Below are 18416 nucleotides of genomic sequence, written 5' to 3' on the forward strand. Positions count from 1 at the left end.
AGGAGCCACAGGAGCAGTCAGCAGGGTCTGTGGGAGGAGCCACAGGAGCAGTCAGACAGGTATATCTAGTTCACCACATTAAGCATGAACGTTTCTCACCTTTATTTATCAGAGAGGAGATCATGTAAGCAAGGGAATTCAAAAAAGAGTATAGAAATGTCCGGGAACGTATTGACATGATGAAAGAGAAGGTGTTGGTGGTGCTGTGGTGTGTAAAAGCAGATAAATCCCAGGAATACCCAGGGATATTTGTGGGAAGCAAGGGAAGGAAGTGCTGGGGCCCTGGCAGATATTGGACACAGGTGAGGTACTGGGAGACTCGAGGTGCATAACATTGTACCTATAGACAGAACAAGAGCTGACTGTCAGTAAGCCGAACATCGTTGGTGGGAATTCTGAGAAACACCAGACCCTTCAAGCCTCCCTGCTAGTCAATATGATCATAGCTGCTCGATATTGACCTCAATTCGTTTTCTGTCCCAGTTCCCTATAAACCTCAATTTCTTCATCTTTCAAATACTTATCTATCTTCACCTTAAATATACGTAGCAGTCTGGCCTCCACCACCCAATGGCAGTGAATTCCAGCAATACACTATTTATCTGTGTGTCCGATTTATATCCTGCCACCAAAATTTCACAAGGTGCGTAATATCCATAACAGAGTCTCAGATCGCAAGACTCTGCAGCGGATAGTGAGGTCAGCTGAGAAGATCATCGGGATCTCTCTTCCCGCCATTACACATATTTACACCACACCTGCACCCGCAAAGCTAACAGCATTGTGAAGGACCCCACGCACCCCTCACACAAACTCTTCTCCCTCCTGCCATCTGGCAAAAGGTACCGAAGCATTCGGGCTCTCACAACCAGACTGTGAAACAGTTTCTTCCCCCAAGCCTTCAGACTCCTCAAAACCCAGAGTCTAGACTGACATCTACATCATTTATTATTATATTGAAATTTGTCCTCTACTGTGCCTATTGTCTTGTTTATCATTTATTTATTTATTAATTATTGTACTGCCCTGCACTGTTTTTGTGCACTTTATGTAGTCCTGTGTAGGTCTGTAGTCTAGTGTAGTTTTTGTGTTGTTTTACGTAGTCTAGTGTAGCCTTGAGTTGTCTCACATAGTCTACTGTAGTTTTGTGTTGTTTCATGTAGCACCATGGTCCTGGAGGAACGTTGTTTCATTTTTACTGTGTACTGTATCAGCAGTTTATGGTCGAAATGACAATAAAAAGCGACTTGACTTGACTTGATGTAAGAAACTACCTGCTTGTTGGACTGCTCATGAAGTTCTTTCTGTTTAAGAGACTGCGCACGATGTTGTGAAGGACATTTGTGTCCCCTTGGGTAATAAGAGGGATTGCTGATGACCAGTGTGCATGGTAACCTGGGTAATGATTGAAAAAAAAACAAGCTCAGAAGAAGAATTTTAAAAGAGAGACATCATAAAATTAAATTCTGGAGCATACAGTTTGTGTCACTGCAGATGCCAAAATACTTACACATTTGTGCCAACCACCTTAATACTGGGGTTATGAACACTTGCAAAGCTAATAACTGTCAGACATGTGGAAGGTTGGCAGATTATTACTTCAAACATTGACCATACTGATTTGATGCCAACACTGCTGCGTTCCAATTCCTCCAGCGCTGTGTGTGTTAATCTGGACTTCCAGCACCCGCAGAATCTCTTGTATACATATTCCAGATCCTCCAGAGTCTTGTGTGTCACTCTGCATTTCCAGCACCTGCAGAATCTCTTGTGCTTCCATTCCAGCTATTGATTTCTTCCTATCCTTGTATAAATGATCACGTATTCAGCAGTAAGAAGGACCCACAGGAATCATTGTTCACAATCTTTATCGGCCTTTCTGTTTCATTCTCTGATTAAGGCCTCTCTCATTTTCCCCTCTGCATACACATCATCTATGACTCCACTGCTTATTTGCAAGGTCCATTCATCTGTCACCTTATGCTCAAAGACCTACATTAGATAGATCATGTTTAAGCTCTGGCATAATAGATAAACTCTCATTCTTGTTTTCAAAACCCTCCATGAATTTTCTCATTCCAATCTTTATGATCAATGAGGCTTTGAACCAAGTGTTTGTGAAAAAGCCAAAAATTGGCACCAAGAGCAAAATTTTTGATGACTCTTTCTGTGACTTCTCTGATTATCGATAGTTTGGGGCTAGGTTGAGAGGGCAGCAATTCTCTGAAATTAGATTTATCTGGGTTTCATACCATAGCCAATAACAGAGTTGCTAAGTAATGATGCCAAGTATTTAAGAAAACAAATTTTGAAATTGTCTTGTTTAGATACAAGTTTTCAGAAGGAAATAAAGACAGTTTAAAAATCGCCTAGACACAAGGAAGTCTGCAGATGCTGTAAATTCAAAGCAATACGCACAAAATGCAGGAGGAATTAGCAGGTCTGGGAGAATCCATGGAAAAGAACAAACAGTCGATGTTTCAGGCTGACTTCCAAGAGGACCACAACCTTGTCATTGGGTTTGGAGGTTTGCATGCCTGTAGAGCTATGTTAGCTGGAGTCGGACCTTCCGCTTTGGCTCGATAGCGTCACCTGTACCAAGCATTTCAAAGGGTAGAGGCCAGACTAAAAGTGGTTCGCTATTCCTGTAGGGTCAGGGGTTCAGCTCAGGGCTAACAACCTTGACTGGTCAAACAAAATTGTCACAGAAACAGCCATCAAGAATCGCTCTACATCTGAGAGTGACGGTATTCCTGAGTCCCCACGCAGGACTTGTGTGACCGATGGCAGTGAGAGGAAGCTACTAACGTGATGAAGAAAGATGGAAGACTTTCATTGCTGCCCTAAACACCAGCGGCGTATTGGGCAGTAAGTACGTTTCGGGCCTTGACACTTCTTCAGGGCTATTTACAAGGGACTCATTCTGGATAGCCTTTGACCTTGGTTGCTATTTTGATATTATGCATTTCCAGACTAATGTATCCAAATTAGCCTTTGATGTTTAAGAGAAAACACTAATACTTTATAATTATACTGTATGAAATGTGTCAACTTACTCAGCAAGAAGTTCCTGAATTCTTCACTTTGAATGCCATCAAATGCTGTATTATTTTTCAGATTCTTTGCATGTACATCACAACCCCATTCAATTAAAAGCTGTAATGTGGAACCACAAAATAATCAGATTCACTACTGGAACTTAATGGAATGCAATATATTAAATACAACCAGAAAATAAATTGCCTATCAATGTGGAACACATGCAAGACACACAACGCATTTTGTAATGGCTTAATTATGTGCATGAGTAAAAAATAAGACTTTGTGATATCTTGACTGCTGTAATACACTGAGCATACTCACACATCAGTTAGGATGCTGATACTATTCCTGAAACCTCTTTAATATACCAAGCATTGCTATCTGGAATAATATTGTTGTTTAAGCTTATCCTGCGAATAGCTTTTGAAGAGTTTCTAAAAGATCATAGATTTGTGGGGACTGAGCTTGTTGCTGTCTTAAGGCCTGAGCCCACATAGGTTTTCCAATGCAACTATCTGAATGAAGCAGGCTCCAATCAGTAGTAAATGTCCACAGTAGGGGGACGCCCCAAAGAGCCTCCTACATGTGAACAGAGAACAAAGAACAGTATTCCGTAGGAACAGATCTTTTGGCCCATTATGTTGTGCCAAACTAATTAAACTGATCAACACACACAAAATGCTGGAGGAACTCAGCAGGCCAGGCAGCATCTGTGGAAAAGCGTGCCGTCACTGTTTCGGGCCGAGACCCTTTAGTACACTATAGATGCTGCCTGGCCTGCTGAGTTCCTCCAGCATTCTGTGTGTGTTGCTCGGATTTCCAGCATCTGCGGATTTTCTCTTGTTTGTAATTGAACTGATGACACCTTTTGCTTGCACGTGATCTCCGTCCCTTTATTCTCTGCATATTCAATAAATTAGTTTATTATTGTCATAGGTACCGAGGTAAGACAAGAAAAACTTGTCTTACATACCATTTACACACATCAATTCATCAAAAAATTCATTGAGGTAAAACTGTGAAAGAGTGCAGAGTAAAGTACCACAGTTACAGAGGAAATGCAGTGCAGGTAGACAATAAGGTTCAAGGGCATAACAAAGTTAAATTGTCAGGTGAAGAGTCCATCTTATCGAAAACCACTCAATTGTCTTATAACAGTGGTATAGAAGCTGTTCTTGAGCCTGGTGGTACGTGCTTTCAGATTTCTTTAGAATCTGTTTGATAAGGAAGGGGGTGATGTTATGTGGCGGGGGTTTACGATTATGTTGGCTCTTTACCAAGGCAGCAAGAAGTACAGAGTCCTTGGAGGGGAGGTGGGTCTGGGACCAAACTCTCAGCAGTTTCTTGTGGATTTGGGCAGCGCAGTTACCATGCCAAGCCGTGACGCATCTGGATAGGAATATGGAGCATCAATAAAAATTAGTGAGTGTCAAAGTGATTAGGGTCATCTGCCCATCTAAGTGTCTCTCAAAGGCCACTATCATATCTACCTCTACTACCAGCCCTGATGTTTGGAAAGAGGCAAAAAAAATTCTTAAATTAAAAAAAAAACACTAACATTTAAAAAATTATTACAATGTGTAAGAAAGAGAAACTAGATTATTTTCAAAGGGTCAGATAAACTCAAACAATGCTACCATTATTTTAACCCCACACAGCACCTGTCCTTTATTGAAATCAACTGTCTGCTGGGTAAAATCCAGTACCGGCTGTTAAGAGTGGATTCTCAGATATAATGTTTGGGAACTGCCCCAATTGTGCACTCAGTTGCTAAATTCCAGGAGCCTAATGCATGAGTGAATTCACAAAAAATACTTCAAACAGATATGAGAAAACTGAGGTCTTCTAGAAACCACAGATGCGCATGAAAATCCAAAACATGTTGTCACTTATGGAATGAATTAGCAAGAACACTTGGAAATTTGCACTGGAAATCTATCCTAATAATTCATTATTGGGCAATATTCTCAAATCATAACATTCAATACGGTGGTCTATGAAGATCAGTCTAAGACTTGTGTTAGCAGACATTGTCAAAAGACTAAGACAAGTAAGTGTTTAGCTCAAAGTGTCAGTGAAGGAATTTACTTTGTACATTAATTAGGTAAATCTGCTCCAATCAGGCCTCTAGCCAGGCTGTTATAGCGTAGCTACAATCCTGCAATTGATGGAAAGTAAAGAAAATAATGATGTATTATCATTCAAACTTCCAAATATCTGAACAGTTGAAACTCTTCCAAGGTAGAGCAAGCAGCTGAAGATAATAGGACAAGGGATCAGTGGACTGTTAAACCGAGATGTGCAGCATAGACAAATCGTTCAGATGTGCCGAGCATCTAAGGCCTTCACAGCCAAATAACAATAACAAATCATGGAACAGGTGGCTGGTCAGAAAGGAGAACTTGGATTAGGTGATCAATCATGTGGCTGAACAAGAGCAAGAGATATGAATATCAGAACTGCAGATGCAGGAGGAGCCAAAGTTACAGTTGAATAAAAGAAAGTGTGCTTGGCTCGGACTGACAGTCTGAGGAGTGATCTTACCCAGAAACACTCATTCACACAAGATGGGGATCTGTGAGTGGAATAGTTTAAAAGTACCACAGTGACATGAAAGAGTATTTGTACCTGATATAAATTCAAACTGAATTAAGTTGCTTGGTTAAAGGTTCCAATTGCAAAGCTGAACTTCTTTAAGGGTGAGAAGGGATGAAAAAACTTTGCTCCTGCATTGTCCACAGAAAGCAAGACAAATCTAATTGTTATCAAAGTGAGAAAAAATGTCATCAACTGTCGGTGGTGGGGAAAATGCTAGAGTTGGTTATCAAAGATGCGATAACAGCACATTTGGAAAGAGGTGAAATCATCGGACAAAGTCAGCATGGATTTGTGAAAGGAAAATGTCTGATGAATCTTATAGAATTTTTTAAAGATGTAACTAGTAGAGTGGATAGGGGAGAGCCAGTGGATGTAGTATATTTAGATTTTCAAAAGGCTTTTGACAAGGTCCCACACAGGAGATTAGTGTGCTAACTTAAAGCACACGGTATTGGGGGTATGGTATTGACGTGGATAGAGAATTGGTTGGCAGACAAGAAGCAAAGAGTGGGAGTAAACAGGACCTTTTCAGAATGGCAGGCAGTGACTAGTGGGGTACCGCAAGGCTCAGTGCTAGGACCCCAGTTGTTTACAATATATATTAATGATTTAGACGAGGGAATTAAATGTAGCATCTCCAAGTTTGAGGATGAAAACAGTGTTAGCTGTGAGGAGGATGCTAAGAGGATGCAGGGTGACTTGGATAGGTTAGGTGAGTGGGCAAATTCATGGCAGATGCAATTTAATGTGGATAAATGTGAGGTTATCCACTTTGGTTGCAAGAACAGGAAAACAGATTATTATCTGAACGGTGGCCGATGAGGAAAAGGGGAGATGCAACGAGACCTGGGTGTCATTGTACACCAGTCATTGAAGGTGGGCATGCAGGTACAGCAGGCGGTGAAAAAGGCAAATGGTATGTTGGCATTCATAGCAAAAGGATTTGAGTACAGGAGCAGGGAGGTTCTACTGCAGTTGTACAAGACCTTGGTGAGAACGCACCTAGAGTATTGTGTGCAGTTTTGTTCCCCTAATCTGAGGAAATCTGAGAAGGTTCACCAGATTGATTCCTGTGATGGCAGGACTTTCATATGAAGAAAGACTGGATCGACTAGGCTTATACTCACTGGAATTTAGAAGATTGAGGGGGGATCTTATTGAAACGTATAAAATTCTAAAGGGATTGGACAGGCTAGATTCAGGAAGATTGTTTCCGATGTTGGGGAAGTCCAGAACGAGGGGTCACAGTTTAAGGATAAAGGGGAAGCCTTTTAGGACTGAGATGAGGAAAAACTTCTTCACACAGAGGGTGGTGAATCTGTGGAATTCTCTGCCACAGGAAACAGTTGAGGCCGGTTCATTGGCTATATTTAAGAGGAAGTTAGATATGGCCCTTGTGGCTAAAGGGATCAGGGGGTATGGAGAGAAAGCAGGCAAAGGGTTCTGAGTTGGATGATCAGCCATGATCATACTGAATGGCAGTGCAGGCTCGAAGGGCCGAATGGCCTACTCCTGCACCTATTTTCTATGTTTCTATGTTTCTATGTCCATTGAAGCACCACATATTGAAAGGTGTAATAGCCTCGAGACTCGCACCACCAGGTTCAAGAACAGTTACTACCCCTCAACCATCAGGCCCTTGAACAAAAGGGGATAATTACATTCACTTACTCATCCATTGAGATGCTGCCATAATCAATGATCTCACTTTAAGGACTCTTTACCTCATTATCTCATGTTCTCGTTATTCATTGCTATTTACTTATATTTGCATGGTCACAGTTTGTTGTCTTCTGCACTCTGGCTGATCTTTCACTGATCCTGTTTAAGTTTCTATTTGATAGATTTGCTATAGATATGGTGACATATAAGTACTTTGATCATTTACTTTGAATTAACTTTAAGCATGCCTGCAGAAAAAGATGAATCTCAGAGTTATATATGGTGACATATATGTCCTTTGAACTTCTTAAACTTTGAGCTGAATCTAGTTGGAAGGAAGACTGCTATGATTGTTGAATGGCAGCCATTTCATTCCCCAAGACATTCCTGCAGGAGTTCTGCAATAAGGTGTCCTGGGACCAACTATTTTCATCCCATTCATCAATGACCTTCCTTCCTTCCTTCATAAAGTCAGAAAATGCAGATCTCAGTAAAGATTCAACGGTATTCAGTTTCTGCAGAATATAAAGCAGCCATGTTCATGTGCAACAACACACACAAAATGCTGGTAGAACACAGCAGGCCAGGCAGCATCTATAGGGAGAAGCGATGTCGACATTTCGGGCCGAGACCCTTCAGAGACCATCAGAGGTCCCGACGAAGGGTCTCGGCCCGAAACATCGACAGCGCTTCTCCCTATAGATGCTGCCTAGCCTGCTGTGTTCTACCAGCATTTTGTGTGTGTTGTTGTTTGAATTTCCAGCATCTGCAGATTTCCTCGTGTATGCTCATGTGCAGCAAGACATATGCCATTAAGTCACAAATCACATCTGCACCACATAGCTGTCATTTATCATCTCCCAAACAAGAATCTAAAGTCATCCACCTTAACATTGAATGGTATTACAATCTCCTCATCTCACATAAACATCCAGTGTGGATGCCATTGGCTGTAAACTTAAGAAGCCCCATTATGCAAAAATCCCTCACCTGGTTTCACCTATCACCTGCCAGCTTGCACACCTTCCCCTCCCCACTCCTTCTTATTCTGGCTTCTCCCACCTTCCTTTCCAGTCCTGATGAAGGGCCTCAGTCTGAAATGTCGATTGTTTACAGATGCTACCTGACTTGTTGAATTCCTCATTGGTTGCTGTTCCATTGTGACTCCAAGACAAAGTCAGAGGTTGAATATTTATATTTATTGAGATACAGTACGGAATAGGCCCTTCCGGTCCTTTGAGCTGTGGCGGCCAGCAATACCTCAATTTAATCCCAGCCTAGTCACAGGACAATTTACAGTGACTAAATTATCTACCAACCGGTACGTCGTTGGACTGTGGGAGGAAACTGGAGCACCCGGAGGAAACACACAGGGTCATGCAGAGAGCAAACACCTTACGGACAGCGGCGGGAATTGAACCCAAGTCACAGATACTGCAATGCGTTGTGCTAACCGGTGTTCAACAGTCTTCATGGCATAAGTCATACCATATGTGTTACTGAATATGCTGCATTAAAATGCATTTTCAGCAACAGTAAAGAAGGCCATAGAACACAAAGTAGCCTGTGTTTTATTACAGGTCAGAATTGTGGATCTCTTGACTAAATACACAGAGGGACCACGTTTACCTGCTGGACTGCAGCAGTTCAAAAGCAGCAGCTTCTCAAGGTCAATCAGGAATAGAGAAGCTACATCGTATTCACCAAGAAAGGTTAAAGGTAAAGTTCCTCCCCGTGCCTCATTTGGTGCATTAGTGTTTTATGAGGCAGAGTTGTTAGCTCAATGCTCAACCCAGCGCAGAAGGAACTCGTGCAAGGAGCCAGTTGGATTTGAACCCAGGACCTCATGCTCCGAAGTCCGGGTGCAGGTGCCACTACACCTAGAAGCAAAGAAGTAAACTCAGGAATTAAGTTCAGGACTTGTGTATATTTTTATTTCATTATGCGCTTCCAAGCGATTTGTTTTCCAAGTGTCAATATACTTACATGAAATTAGATTCCTTGATTTTTGGCAAAACATGGTGGACGTGACCGGAATGACTTTGTAATGTATATGATTTTTCTTAATTATGTTTAATATTGTATTATCTCAGAAACTCTCCTTAGGTTTATTTTCAGCCTATATTCAGTAACTTAATTACAATGTAAGGGTTTTTTTTTATTATGTAAACCAAAGTCCCATTTTAAACAAAGCACAGTACATTTCAATCTCACATTGTGTAGATCAATATCCTTTGAGTATTATTCTCCCTAGAAATGTTTTTAACCTTGCAGTTCACAATCTTGGGCACAATATTAATCCATTTCTTAAAAAGTCCTGCAATAATTCCCGTATCTCCAAATGTACACCTCATTAAGAAAATAATGCACGGGATAATTTCTGAAATCGTAATTAGTGATGTTTGGAATAATAAATCACTTTTAAAATGTATTTTTATATAGGGAACATATAAATCTGAAGCTTGTGACCAGGTCTGGTCAAATAGATCACTTCTTTCACAGAAAAGATCAATAAAAGCAGTTACTAGAATTTATAATGGAGGCAGCATTATTTCTGCTCTTTAGAAAAAGCATCACTTTGCAGTTATAAAATGAATCTACCTGGCATATTTTACGATGTTGTCCCTCCACTGCACAGAAGAATGGAGTGGAGCCCATGGCATCCCTTGCATCAAGAGACACACCATTCTCCAACAACTCCTGAGCTATCTCCTGTCAACCAACAATGACACAAACATGAATCTATTGAAGAAGTCTGTCAAGAAAAAACAATCAGAATCCCTCAAAACATTTTAATACAAAATTTTTTTTAAAAAATTTGTTTTTGACTTTGATTTTTCTTTCCTTGAGATTTGTTTATAGCTGGTGAATCAGAATCAAAATCTGGTTTATAATCACTGATATATGGCAGCAGTAGAGTGTAATACATAAAAATTATTATAAGTCACAATAAATAAATGAATCATGCTTATGGACTAATGATGCATGTAATCTGATGGCCTAACCCTAACCCTAATCCTTTTACGTAATGTCAAAGCAAGCAGATCCTCAGTAGCCAGTTTGCTCAGAGCCATTGCAATAGAGTGAAGGGAGAGAATTAGAATATTAAACTAGAAAATGTCATAGAAGTAAACAGTCAAGTATTCTGCCCATTTCACAATAACAAAAGCATTATAACACTAAGGACCTGCTACCTAATGACAAGAGGGTGTACTATTGGGAAAAAAAAATTATGCTAGATGGGTAATTGTAGCATGCACTTACATATATTTTAATGTTTACATACATTTAATTAATAGTATTGTCATAGGTGACTAAAATGTAATTATCAAGTAGCAACTGGGTTTAGAAAAATGTCTAAATACATCCAAAGAAATATTTGTCAAAAATATCTGGCTTATAAATTCATTGTTCCCTATAAAGCAAGTGGTGTTCATGTTTCTAAGAAGAGCCAAGAATCTTCCCTTTCTGGTAGGCTCAAAATTTCTGTCAGTGAGTCAAAGAACTAAATAGAATGTCAATTCCTATTTCAGTGCCCCGTAAAATTTATAGGGTTAACATCCAAGGAAACTGGTTACATGCCCACCATGCATAGCAGGTACTGTACATCGCATTAATGCTGGCATCTCTGCTGTGAACAGTATTCGCTGTTGTAGACACTTTAATCAATGTTTGCTACCTCTTCGTTTATCTCATAATGAAGATATTCTTCACTCAGTCATACTGTGAACTACCAATGTAATTAAATTCAGAATCATATTGATTATCACTGACTTACATGTTGCCAAAGTTTTTGCTTTGTTGCAGCAGTTCGGTGAAAGGACAAAAATACATAGTGCAAAAGAAAAGGGACAGCTAGGTAGTGTTCATGGGTTCATGAGTCATTCAACAGTATGATGTTGGAAGGAAAGAAGATGTTTCTGAAACATTGAATGTGGTTCTTCAAGCTCCTGTACATCCTCAAAATGAGAACATTACAAAATCTGGATGTGAATGGTAGATTGAAGCTTGATTTCTCTGTGTTTCATGAAGACATTGTAATTAGTCATTTGTAAATGGCTCCAAATATAGAAGTGAATGGGGGGAGGTGAAATAGGTAAGTTAATGGAAGAATGGGGTTGGTCTGTGAGCCAGTGTAATCTCAATGGCCTGATCTGCTTTTATCTGTTATATGAAATATGATTGAAGATTCATCTGATTTTGTTACTAATAAAGTTTATAAACCAGATTCTTAATTGAACATACAAGAGTACAAGCCCTTCAATCCATAATGTTGTGTTGATGTTTTAACCTATTTCAATATCAATCTAACCTTTCCCTTGTTTTTTTTTGTGTGTGTCATACTCTGCCAGAGCCTCGGCAACAACTTTTTTTTAATATCAAGCGGTTGTCTTGGAGGAAAGATTCTGTGAGTGGTCCCCCACGTCCTTCTCACAGCGCAGTTTTTTTTTAATGAGGTCGAGTTGCGAGCTTGACACTCCACCCGGCACGGATGGAAGGCGTGCCCGGGAGCGGCCCGACTGGGTTCGAAATCGGGAACCTTCGCTCCGGTGTCCAGCGCTGATGTCACTGTGCCACCAGCCCATAACCCTCAATTTTTCTTACATCCATGTACTTATCTAAGATTTCCTTAAATGTCCCTAGGGTATCAGCTTCTACCACCACCCCCAGTAGAGCATCTCAGACACTTACTGCTGTACTTCATGTAAAAAACCTACTCATGTCATCTCCCATCGATTTTCCTCCATTCACCTTGCCACTCTGGGAAAAACTCATTGGTTGTCCACTGAACCTATCCTTCTTATAATCATATACACCTTTATCAAGTCACTTATCATCTTCCTTTGCTCCTAAGAGTAAAGCCCTAGCTAACTCAACCTCTCCTATAAGACATGTTCTCTAAACCAAGCAACATCCTCTATACCCTCTCTAAAGCTTCTACTTCCTTCCTATAATAAGCTGACCAGAACGGAGCACAATACTCCAAGTATAGTCTAACCAGAGCCTTATGGAGCTGCAACATTACCTCATGACTTGTGAAGGAAGGTTGTATGTACAAGGCCAATAAATCAAAGGTTCCCCAGGATAGTAAACATAGTAAATAAGAAGAGTTTCAGCAGACTGGACTGCCAGTCTCCAGAATTTGAAAGTACGATGCTAGCTGGGATACTATATTGAGTGGTCCTCATATTGGGATGGATAGGCTTAAGGCACACTCATTTTAAATGAGATACATGAACTACATAGTCCTGCTACACATTCTAGGCCACGCAATGGTGCATCAGGATCTGCCCTTCCGGTAGAACCGGGACTGGTGGTGAGCTCTTTAGAGAAAGGGGAACGAGGTGATGGAGAAGGATGGGGGATTACAGGGAAGAAAAAATGGCTAGGGTGGTGTCTGAGTTTTAGCACCTTCATATTTCCATGACATGAAATAATCCTTTGCTTGTAGATCTGACAAAGAATATTTCCAGACTCTTTAAAGTACATCATATATCTTCTGCTGACCAATTGCACTAAAACATTGGAGGAATCTACAGTGTGATTCCATTTTGTAATAGATTGTCTATGAAGAATATTATTTAAAATATAATGGTGGCAAGATAAATTGGAAACTATTTCTCCAACAATATAAAATGCAGAAGAATGGAAACATATTAATACTTACAAAATGTCCCTTCAGACATGCCAAATGCAGAGATCCATTGCCAGAGATTGGTTCTTGTGAATGGATAATGTCAGGACTTTTATCCTTGAAAAACTTGATCATATTTTTCACAATTTCGAAGTCACCATTCTTCACAGATTGGAAAAAAATTCTTTGCCAATGACCAGGAGTTCCGGGGAAAACTTCATATAAAAAGCTGTTCATGTAATAACGTTCTTTAGTATTTTATTAAGGATGCAACTCTTTTTAAATTAAGAAATTGTGAGCTTCAAATCTCTCATAATATGACAGTGCATAGATATTATACACTTAATTCACCATCCGCACATTAACAGGCAAAATTTTCATCTGTAGCTATTGTGTTCTTATATATTTTTGTACCTTTTTAGAGGTAGAAAGATAAATAAAATAATTTATTCAGTTAATGCACACAGAGTGTGGCACAATATGCTTTAAATGCAATACATGACAACTTTGGACTCGGGCTAGAATCTGCCTGCTCTTCTATTCCCAAGCATCCCCTTGATAATGTTAAATATTAATGCAAATTGGATAAAACGAATATTTAGTTACACTACAGTGTTCCTGCAGTAAGTCAGCCAGTTTAATCCTGTTAAATTGGCCCCTAGCAATGAACCTATGAACACTTCCTCAGTATTTTTTACACATTCTTTTTCCAATACTTATTTATTTTATATATACTTTTATTGTAATTTACAGCTTTTACTACAATGCATTGCAATGTACTGCTGCCGCAAAGCAACAAATGTCACATCATATGCCAGTGACATTAAACCTGATTCTGAATCTAATTCCGATGAAGTAGACTTTCTGGTTTGAGCATAATTTCAGCTCAAACTGTATTCACATTGTGAAACACTTTTCTATCTTCGTCTCACCACCCTCTGCTCAAAAATTTGCATTTCAACTTCTTCATTCACATGTCACTGAATGTGAAATATGAGCAGTGCTCAAAATACAATTTATAAATATTTTACATTTATAAATATTTACAGATTTTCATATATAAAACAAGTACTATGAGACACAGTATCAATCCAACAACAGTGGGAAAACTCCATTTTAACCAAAATGAAAATGACTTGTAAAAATAATCTGCGGGCATTTTTTAGTAGTATGGAGCCCTGCGGCTCAGTTGTAAAAAGAGCTGTAAAAAGAGAAAGATTGAGTGTGGGGCTAACAACCCCACCCCATAATAACCCAGAGCTACAGTAACATCAACAGAAGCTTCTAAAATGTCATTCCTGGGAGAGATGGGATCTTCACCTAGAACATGTATGAAGTTGTGTGGAGGAAATCAGAAGCCACAGGGTTGATCAACATTTGGCCCAGGACTGAGGACTCTGGTCAGCTGCTGTCAGTGGCCTATGCACCAGCAGGGGTGATGGGCTTGAGAGAAGAAGAATGCTGTGTTTGAAAACTAATTTAGAACGTGTCAAGATGTGCCTATGAGAATTCCAAAAAGAGCCAGAGGGGTTAATAAAAATTCTCAGCAGTAAAAATAATAAACCTTGGGGCATCAGCAATTTCATTGGTTAGACCTACTGGATCTCACTGATTTTAAGACTAGACTGCAAAAAATAGCTTTGCAAAATGCAACACATGCTGAAGTGCCATGATTATTAAGAACATGGCCCACTTAGTCCATAAAATAATTGTGTGGAGACTTGAGGATATCTTCAGTGTTATATGTTAGTGCTCATTAAGGTGATTTCAGAGGATGTGTGCTAACCTGGAGCAAATTGGCTGAAAATTGAAAGGAGAGTTAAGCATTTTAACTCATAGGTGATGTTTTCTGAGAGGATTCCTTGCAACGTATTAGAAGTTCCAAACCACTAAAGGGTGTCTTTGCGAGCATAAAGTTATAACTCAACCCAGTATAGACACAGTGTTGCAAGTGTAACTCTCTCACCGGGCTCATATACAGACTTGGCTCATAAGCCGGCTCTGCTAACAGCCACATGACTCAGCGGTGAGAAGGTCACCTTTCATAAACAATATACGTTTAAGTTCAGTATGATTTGGTGTTCAACTAAACAGGAATGTCGTGATGTTCCGATTAAAGGAACCTCGATTTGAGTGAGTGCTGTGTAAATACAGTTATTGATTGCTCAGAAATGACGGATCATACACCAGCACAAAATTATAAAGAATGTATATTTATCAAATCTCAACTCTAGCAAACAGTTTCAGAAAAAGAAAAGAAAAATAAAAGGGCCCATTACAGTTAAACCAGTCCAACTTGCACACTAACGTTGGAGCTCATACCGGACTACTCAGGGGTGTATTTCTTCACTCACGTGCTGGACCCACGATCTGCGTGAAAGGACCCGCCACATTCTGAACCTCCCTTGAAGTTCATCTCAAATGAACTGGCTCTCTCAGAAGTCTTGGCCCTTCTTCCTTGGAGCCATTCATCTGCACAAAACACTTATTGCAATGGGGATTCTCCTTCCAATGGCGTTCTGTGGCATTTTCACTTCTGCACCACTCTGCAGCTCCCACCAAAAGACCCCAAACCAAATTACCGTCCTTCAGGAAACTCTTCCCCACAGATCTCTGGAACCTTCTCTCACATCCCACAATCCTGATTGGTTGACTCACATTCTTAATTTGGACAAGATGGATACTTATCTTAGCTGAAGCCAAGTAGGCGCATTGCTTTTACAGAAAACTACTAATATAAACTACCTCACAGCATAGCAGTGGAAATCCTAACCAGGGAACTACATTAGAAAGACTGAAAATTGTCATGGCAGGGTTGAAAAGTCTTGGAGACAAAGGGAAAGCCAAAGAAAGTAACTTTGTGAGATCAATGGACATTAGGAATGAGAAAGGGTCTGGTATCTACAGCAGGGATCCCCATCCTGGGGTCCATGGACCTCCTTGGTTAATGGTGAGGGGTCACGCCATAAAAAAGGTTGGGAATCACAGTGTTAGACAGGTTGGAAGCAGAGACAAAAAAGATGGACACCCTTAGGAAGCAACTTGTGGTGAATTGTGGTGATTAAGTTCATCATACATAGCATCAAAACCAAAGTGTAACTCTAACAATTGTCATAGTTGATTAGAGTTATGTGAATAGTTTGTGTATACAGTAACAGTAGAAAGAAAATGGACAAATATGCCACACAATGTATTCATGATTATGAAGAAAATAATGTGTAAAGGACAACTGCAGACAAGATAAAAGACCACATGCATAGGAAGATTCCATGGATAGGAGATCCATTGGAACTAACAGTGTCTGGACTGGATATTTCTGGGATGTCAAGTGCAGCTTTCCTTAAAGGGGTTAGTGAAGAAAGAGGTAACACAATTAAATGAATTTATCAGGCCAGGCAGCATCTATAGGAGAAGCACTGTCGACGTTTCGGGCCGAGACCCTTCACTTTCGGGCCGAGACCAATCCTGACGAAGGGTCTCAGCCTGAAACGTCGACAGTGCTTCTCCTATAGATGCTGCCTGGCCTGCTGTGTTCCACCAGCATTTTGTGTGTGTTGTTGTTTGAATTTCCAGCATCTGCAGATTTCCTCGTGTTTGCTAAATGAATTTATGGTTGATTAAATATATGATTGTCTATTGATGCAAACTGTTAACAGTATAATATTATGACTAAAATAATCAATGATTTATTTGGATTTATGACATTTTTTGAGGAATCAGTCTGGAACATAAAGTCTATCTTTAAGAACTGGACAATATTACTTTTATTACATTATTGTACCACCTCATAAGAGCATAAGACATAAAAGCAGAATTAGGCCATTGGGCCCATTGAGTCTGCTCTACCATTTTATCATAGTTGGTCCATTTCCCTCACAACCTGATGGTCCTGCCTTCACCACATAACATTTCACGCCCAGACTAATCAAGAGCCCGTCTCCACCTTAAATACACCCAGTGACCTGCATTGTCACAAAGACAAGAGCTTATTGCTTTCAATAAAGTATGTTGTGCAGATAATTCTGGCTCTGTTACTTTCCTTTGAGAGCAGTGGCAGCACACTCGACAAGTATCGTCACACATCTTAGAGCAGAGAAACTGCTAACGCAATGCTACATACATTATTTCCTCTTTTTAAAAAATGTTAGTGGAGAACAATCCCAAACCCTGCAATTCAAGATTCATTTTCAGGGACTCGTTCATAATGAAAAGTCAGAAAGTCATAAAGCCATGACAAATTACAGAATGTTCCAGAAAGTATTCAGCTTCTTTATGCCTGACCCAGCATCAATGAACACATTTAAGTTGATGACCTTTAGTTTTCTAAGAGAAAGAACACTTCTAATATGGAGGAAAATTGTTAAGACATTTCTCATTGTATATGATTTACCATCATATTCAGATAGATTATCCTCAGAATCACATCAATACAAGTCATGCAATAGAAGCAACATAAGGTTCTATCATTTGGAATTGGGACGGCTTTTGGCTTATATTGAAGGGACAGATACTTCAATTAATTAAAGTTAGAATTAGTTAAAAGGCATCTCTTATTCTAGCCATAAATGTGAAAATCTTAGTAATGGATGTCATTGGAAACCTTTGACTGATTGATTGATGTACAGTGCTGAATTGGTCCTTCTGGAGCTTTGAACCGCACCACCCGGCACCCCCACGATTAAAACCTAGTCTAATCACGGGACAATTTACAATGACCAAATGATCTATCAACCAGTATGTCCTTGGTCTGCGGGAGGAAACTGGAGCACCTAGGTGAAAACCATGTTGTCATGGAGAGAACGTAGAAACTCCTTACAGACAACGCAGGAGTTGATCCTGCGTCACTAATACTGTAAAGCATTGTGCTATCCACTGCACTACCATGCTGTTGTTAGACAAAATCGTGTTAAAATTACTTACCGTGTGTTCACCTTCAGCTTCCTATTTCTTGTATTACTCTCAAAAAATAACTACCAACAAAACAAAAGGAACTTGAAGTCAACAAACTACAACAGAATTAACGTGCAACAGTAAATTGCAGAATTCAGCTCAATACAATACTCACATGATATTCTCGATAAGTATTTGGGTCAATCTCAACAATTCCTGTTAATGGAAGTTTCAAAAGCTTTCGGACAGACACTGAGTACAAAAACATTGAAAATAAACCATTGGAAAAAATATATCTTTTCACAGAATTTTACACAGGGCCAAAATGTTTAACAAAACCTTTTGAAATGATTGAAAGGTAATAAAAATAGTTCTAAAGTAAAAGCTGTCATGTTAAGTTTACCCCATGTTGATATCTTGAGGCTCCAACCTTATTTTGCCTCCATCAGTGCAAAATGATATGAACTCAATGTGCAGCATCGAAGAAAATGAACAGTGTAACAAATGTTTCTCCTAAGCTAAAGGATTTAGAGGATATAAGTGGAAAATGGCTGAGAAAAGGATTGAATTTAAATTTTCTGTGCATTCA

The 18416-nt window shown here is 39.7% G+C and overlaps 1 protein-coding gene across 1 annotated transcript in view; it reads right to left on the reverse strand.

Moving 5' to 3' along the window:
• LOC140734920 (uncharacterized) overlaps positions 1 to 18416 on the reverse strand; it is a 127424-nt gene that overhangs the window by 64775 nt on the left and 44233 nt on the right. Inside the window, exons 9-14 of the mRNA XM_073059624.1 lie at positions 18003 to 18079; positions 17858 to 17907; positions 12971 to 13166; positions 9904 to 10014; positions 3057 to 3156; positions 1275 to 1395 (exon numbers count right to left, since the gene is read on the reverse strand). Of these exons, the coding sequence (XP_072915725.1) occupies positions 1275 to 1395; positions 3057 to 3156; positions 9904 to 10014; positions 12971 to 13166; positions 17858 to 17907; positions 18003 to 18079 (655 nt within the window). The remainder of the gene's footprint in view (positions 1 to 1274; positions 1396 to 3056; positions 3157 to 9903; positions 10015 to 12970; positions 13167 to 17857; positions 17908 to 18002; positions 18080 to 18416) is intronic.

The sequence above is a fragment of the Hemitrygon akajei genome, chromosome 10 (genome assembly GCF_048418815.1).
Source record: "Hemitrygon akajei chromosome 10, sHemAka1.3, whole genome shotgun sequence".
Taxonomy (NCBI): Eukaryota; Metazoa; Chordata; class Chondrichthyes; order Myliobatiformes; family Dasyatidae; genus Hemitrygon; species Hemitrygon akajei.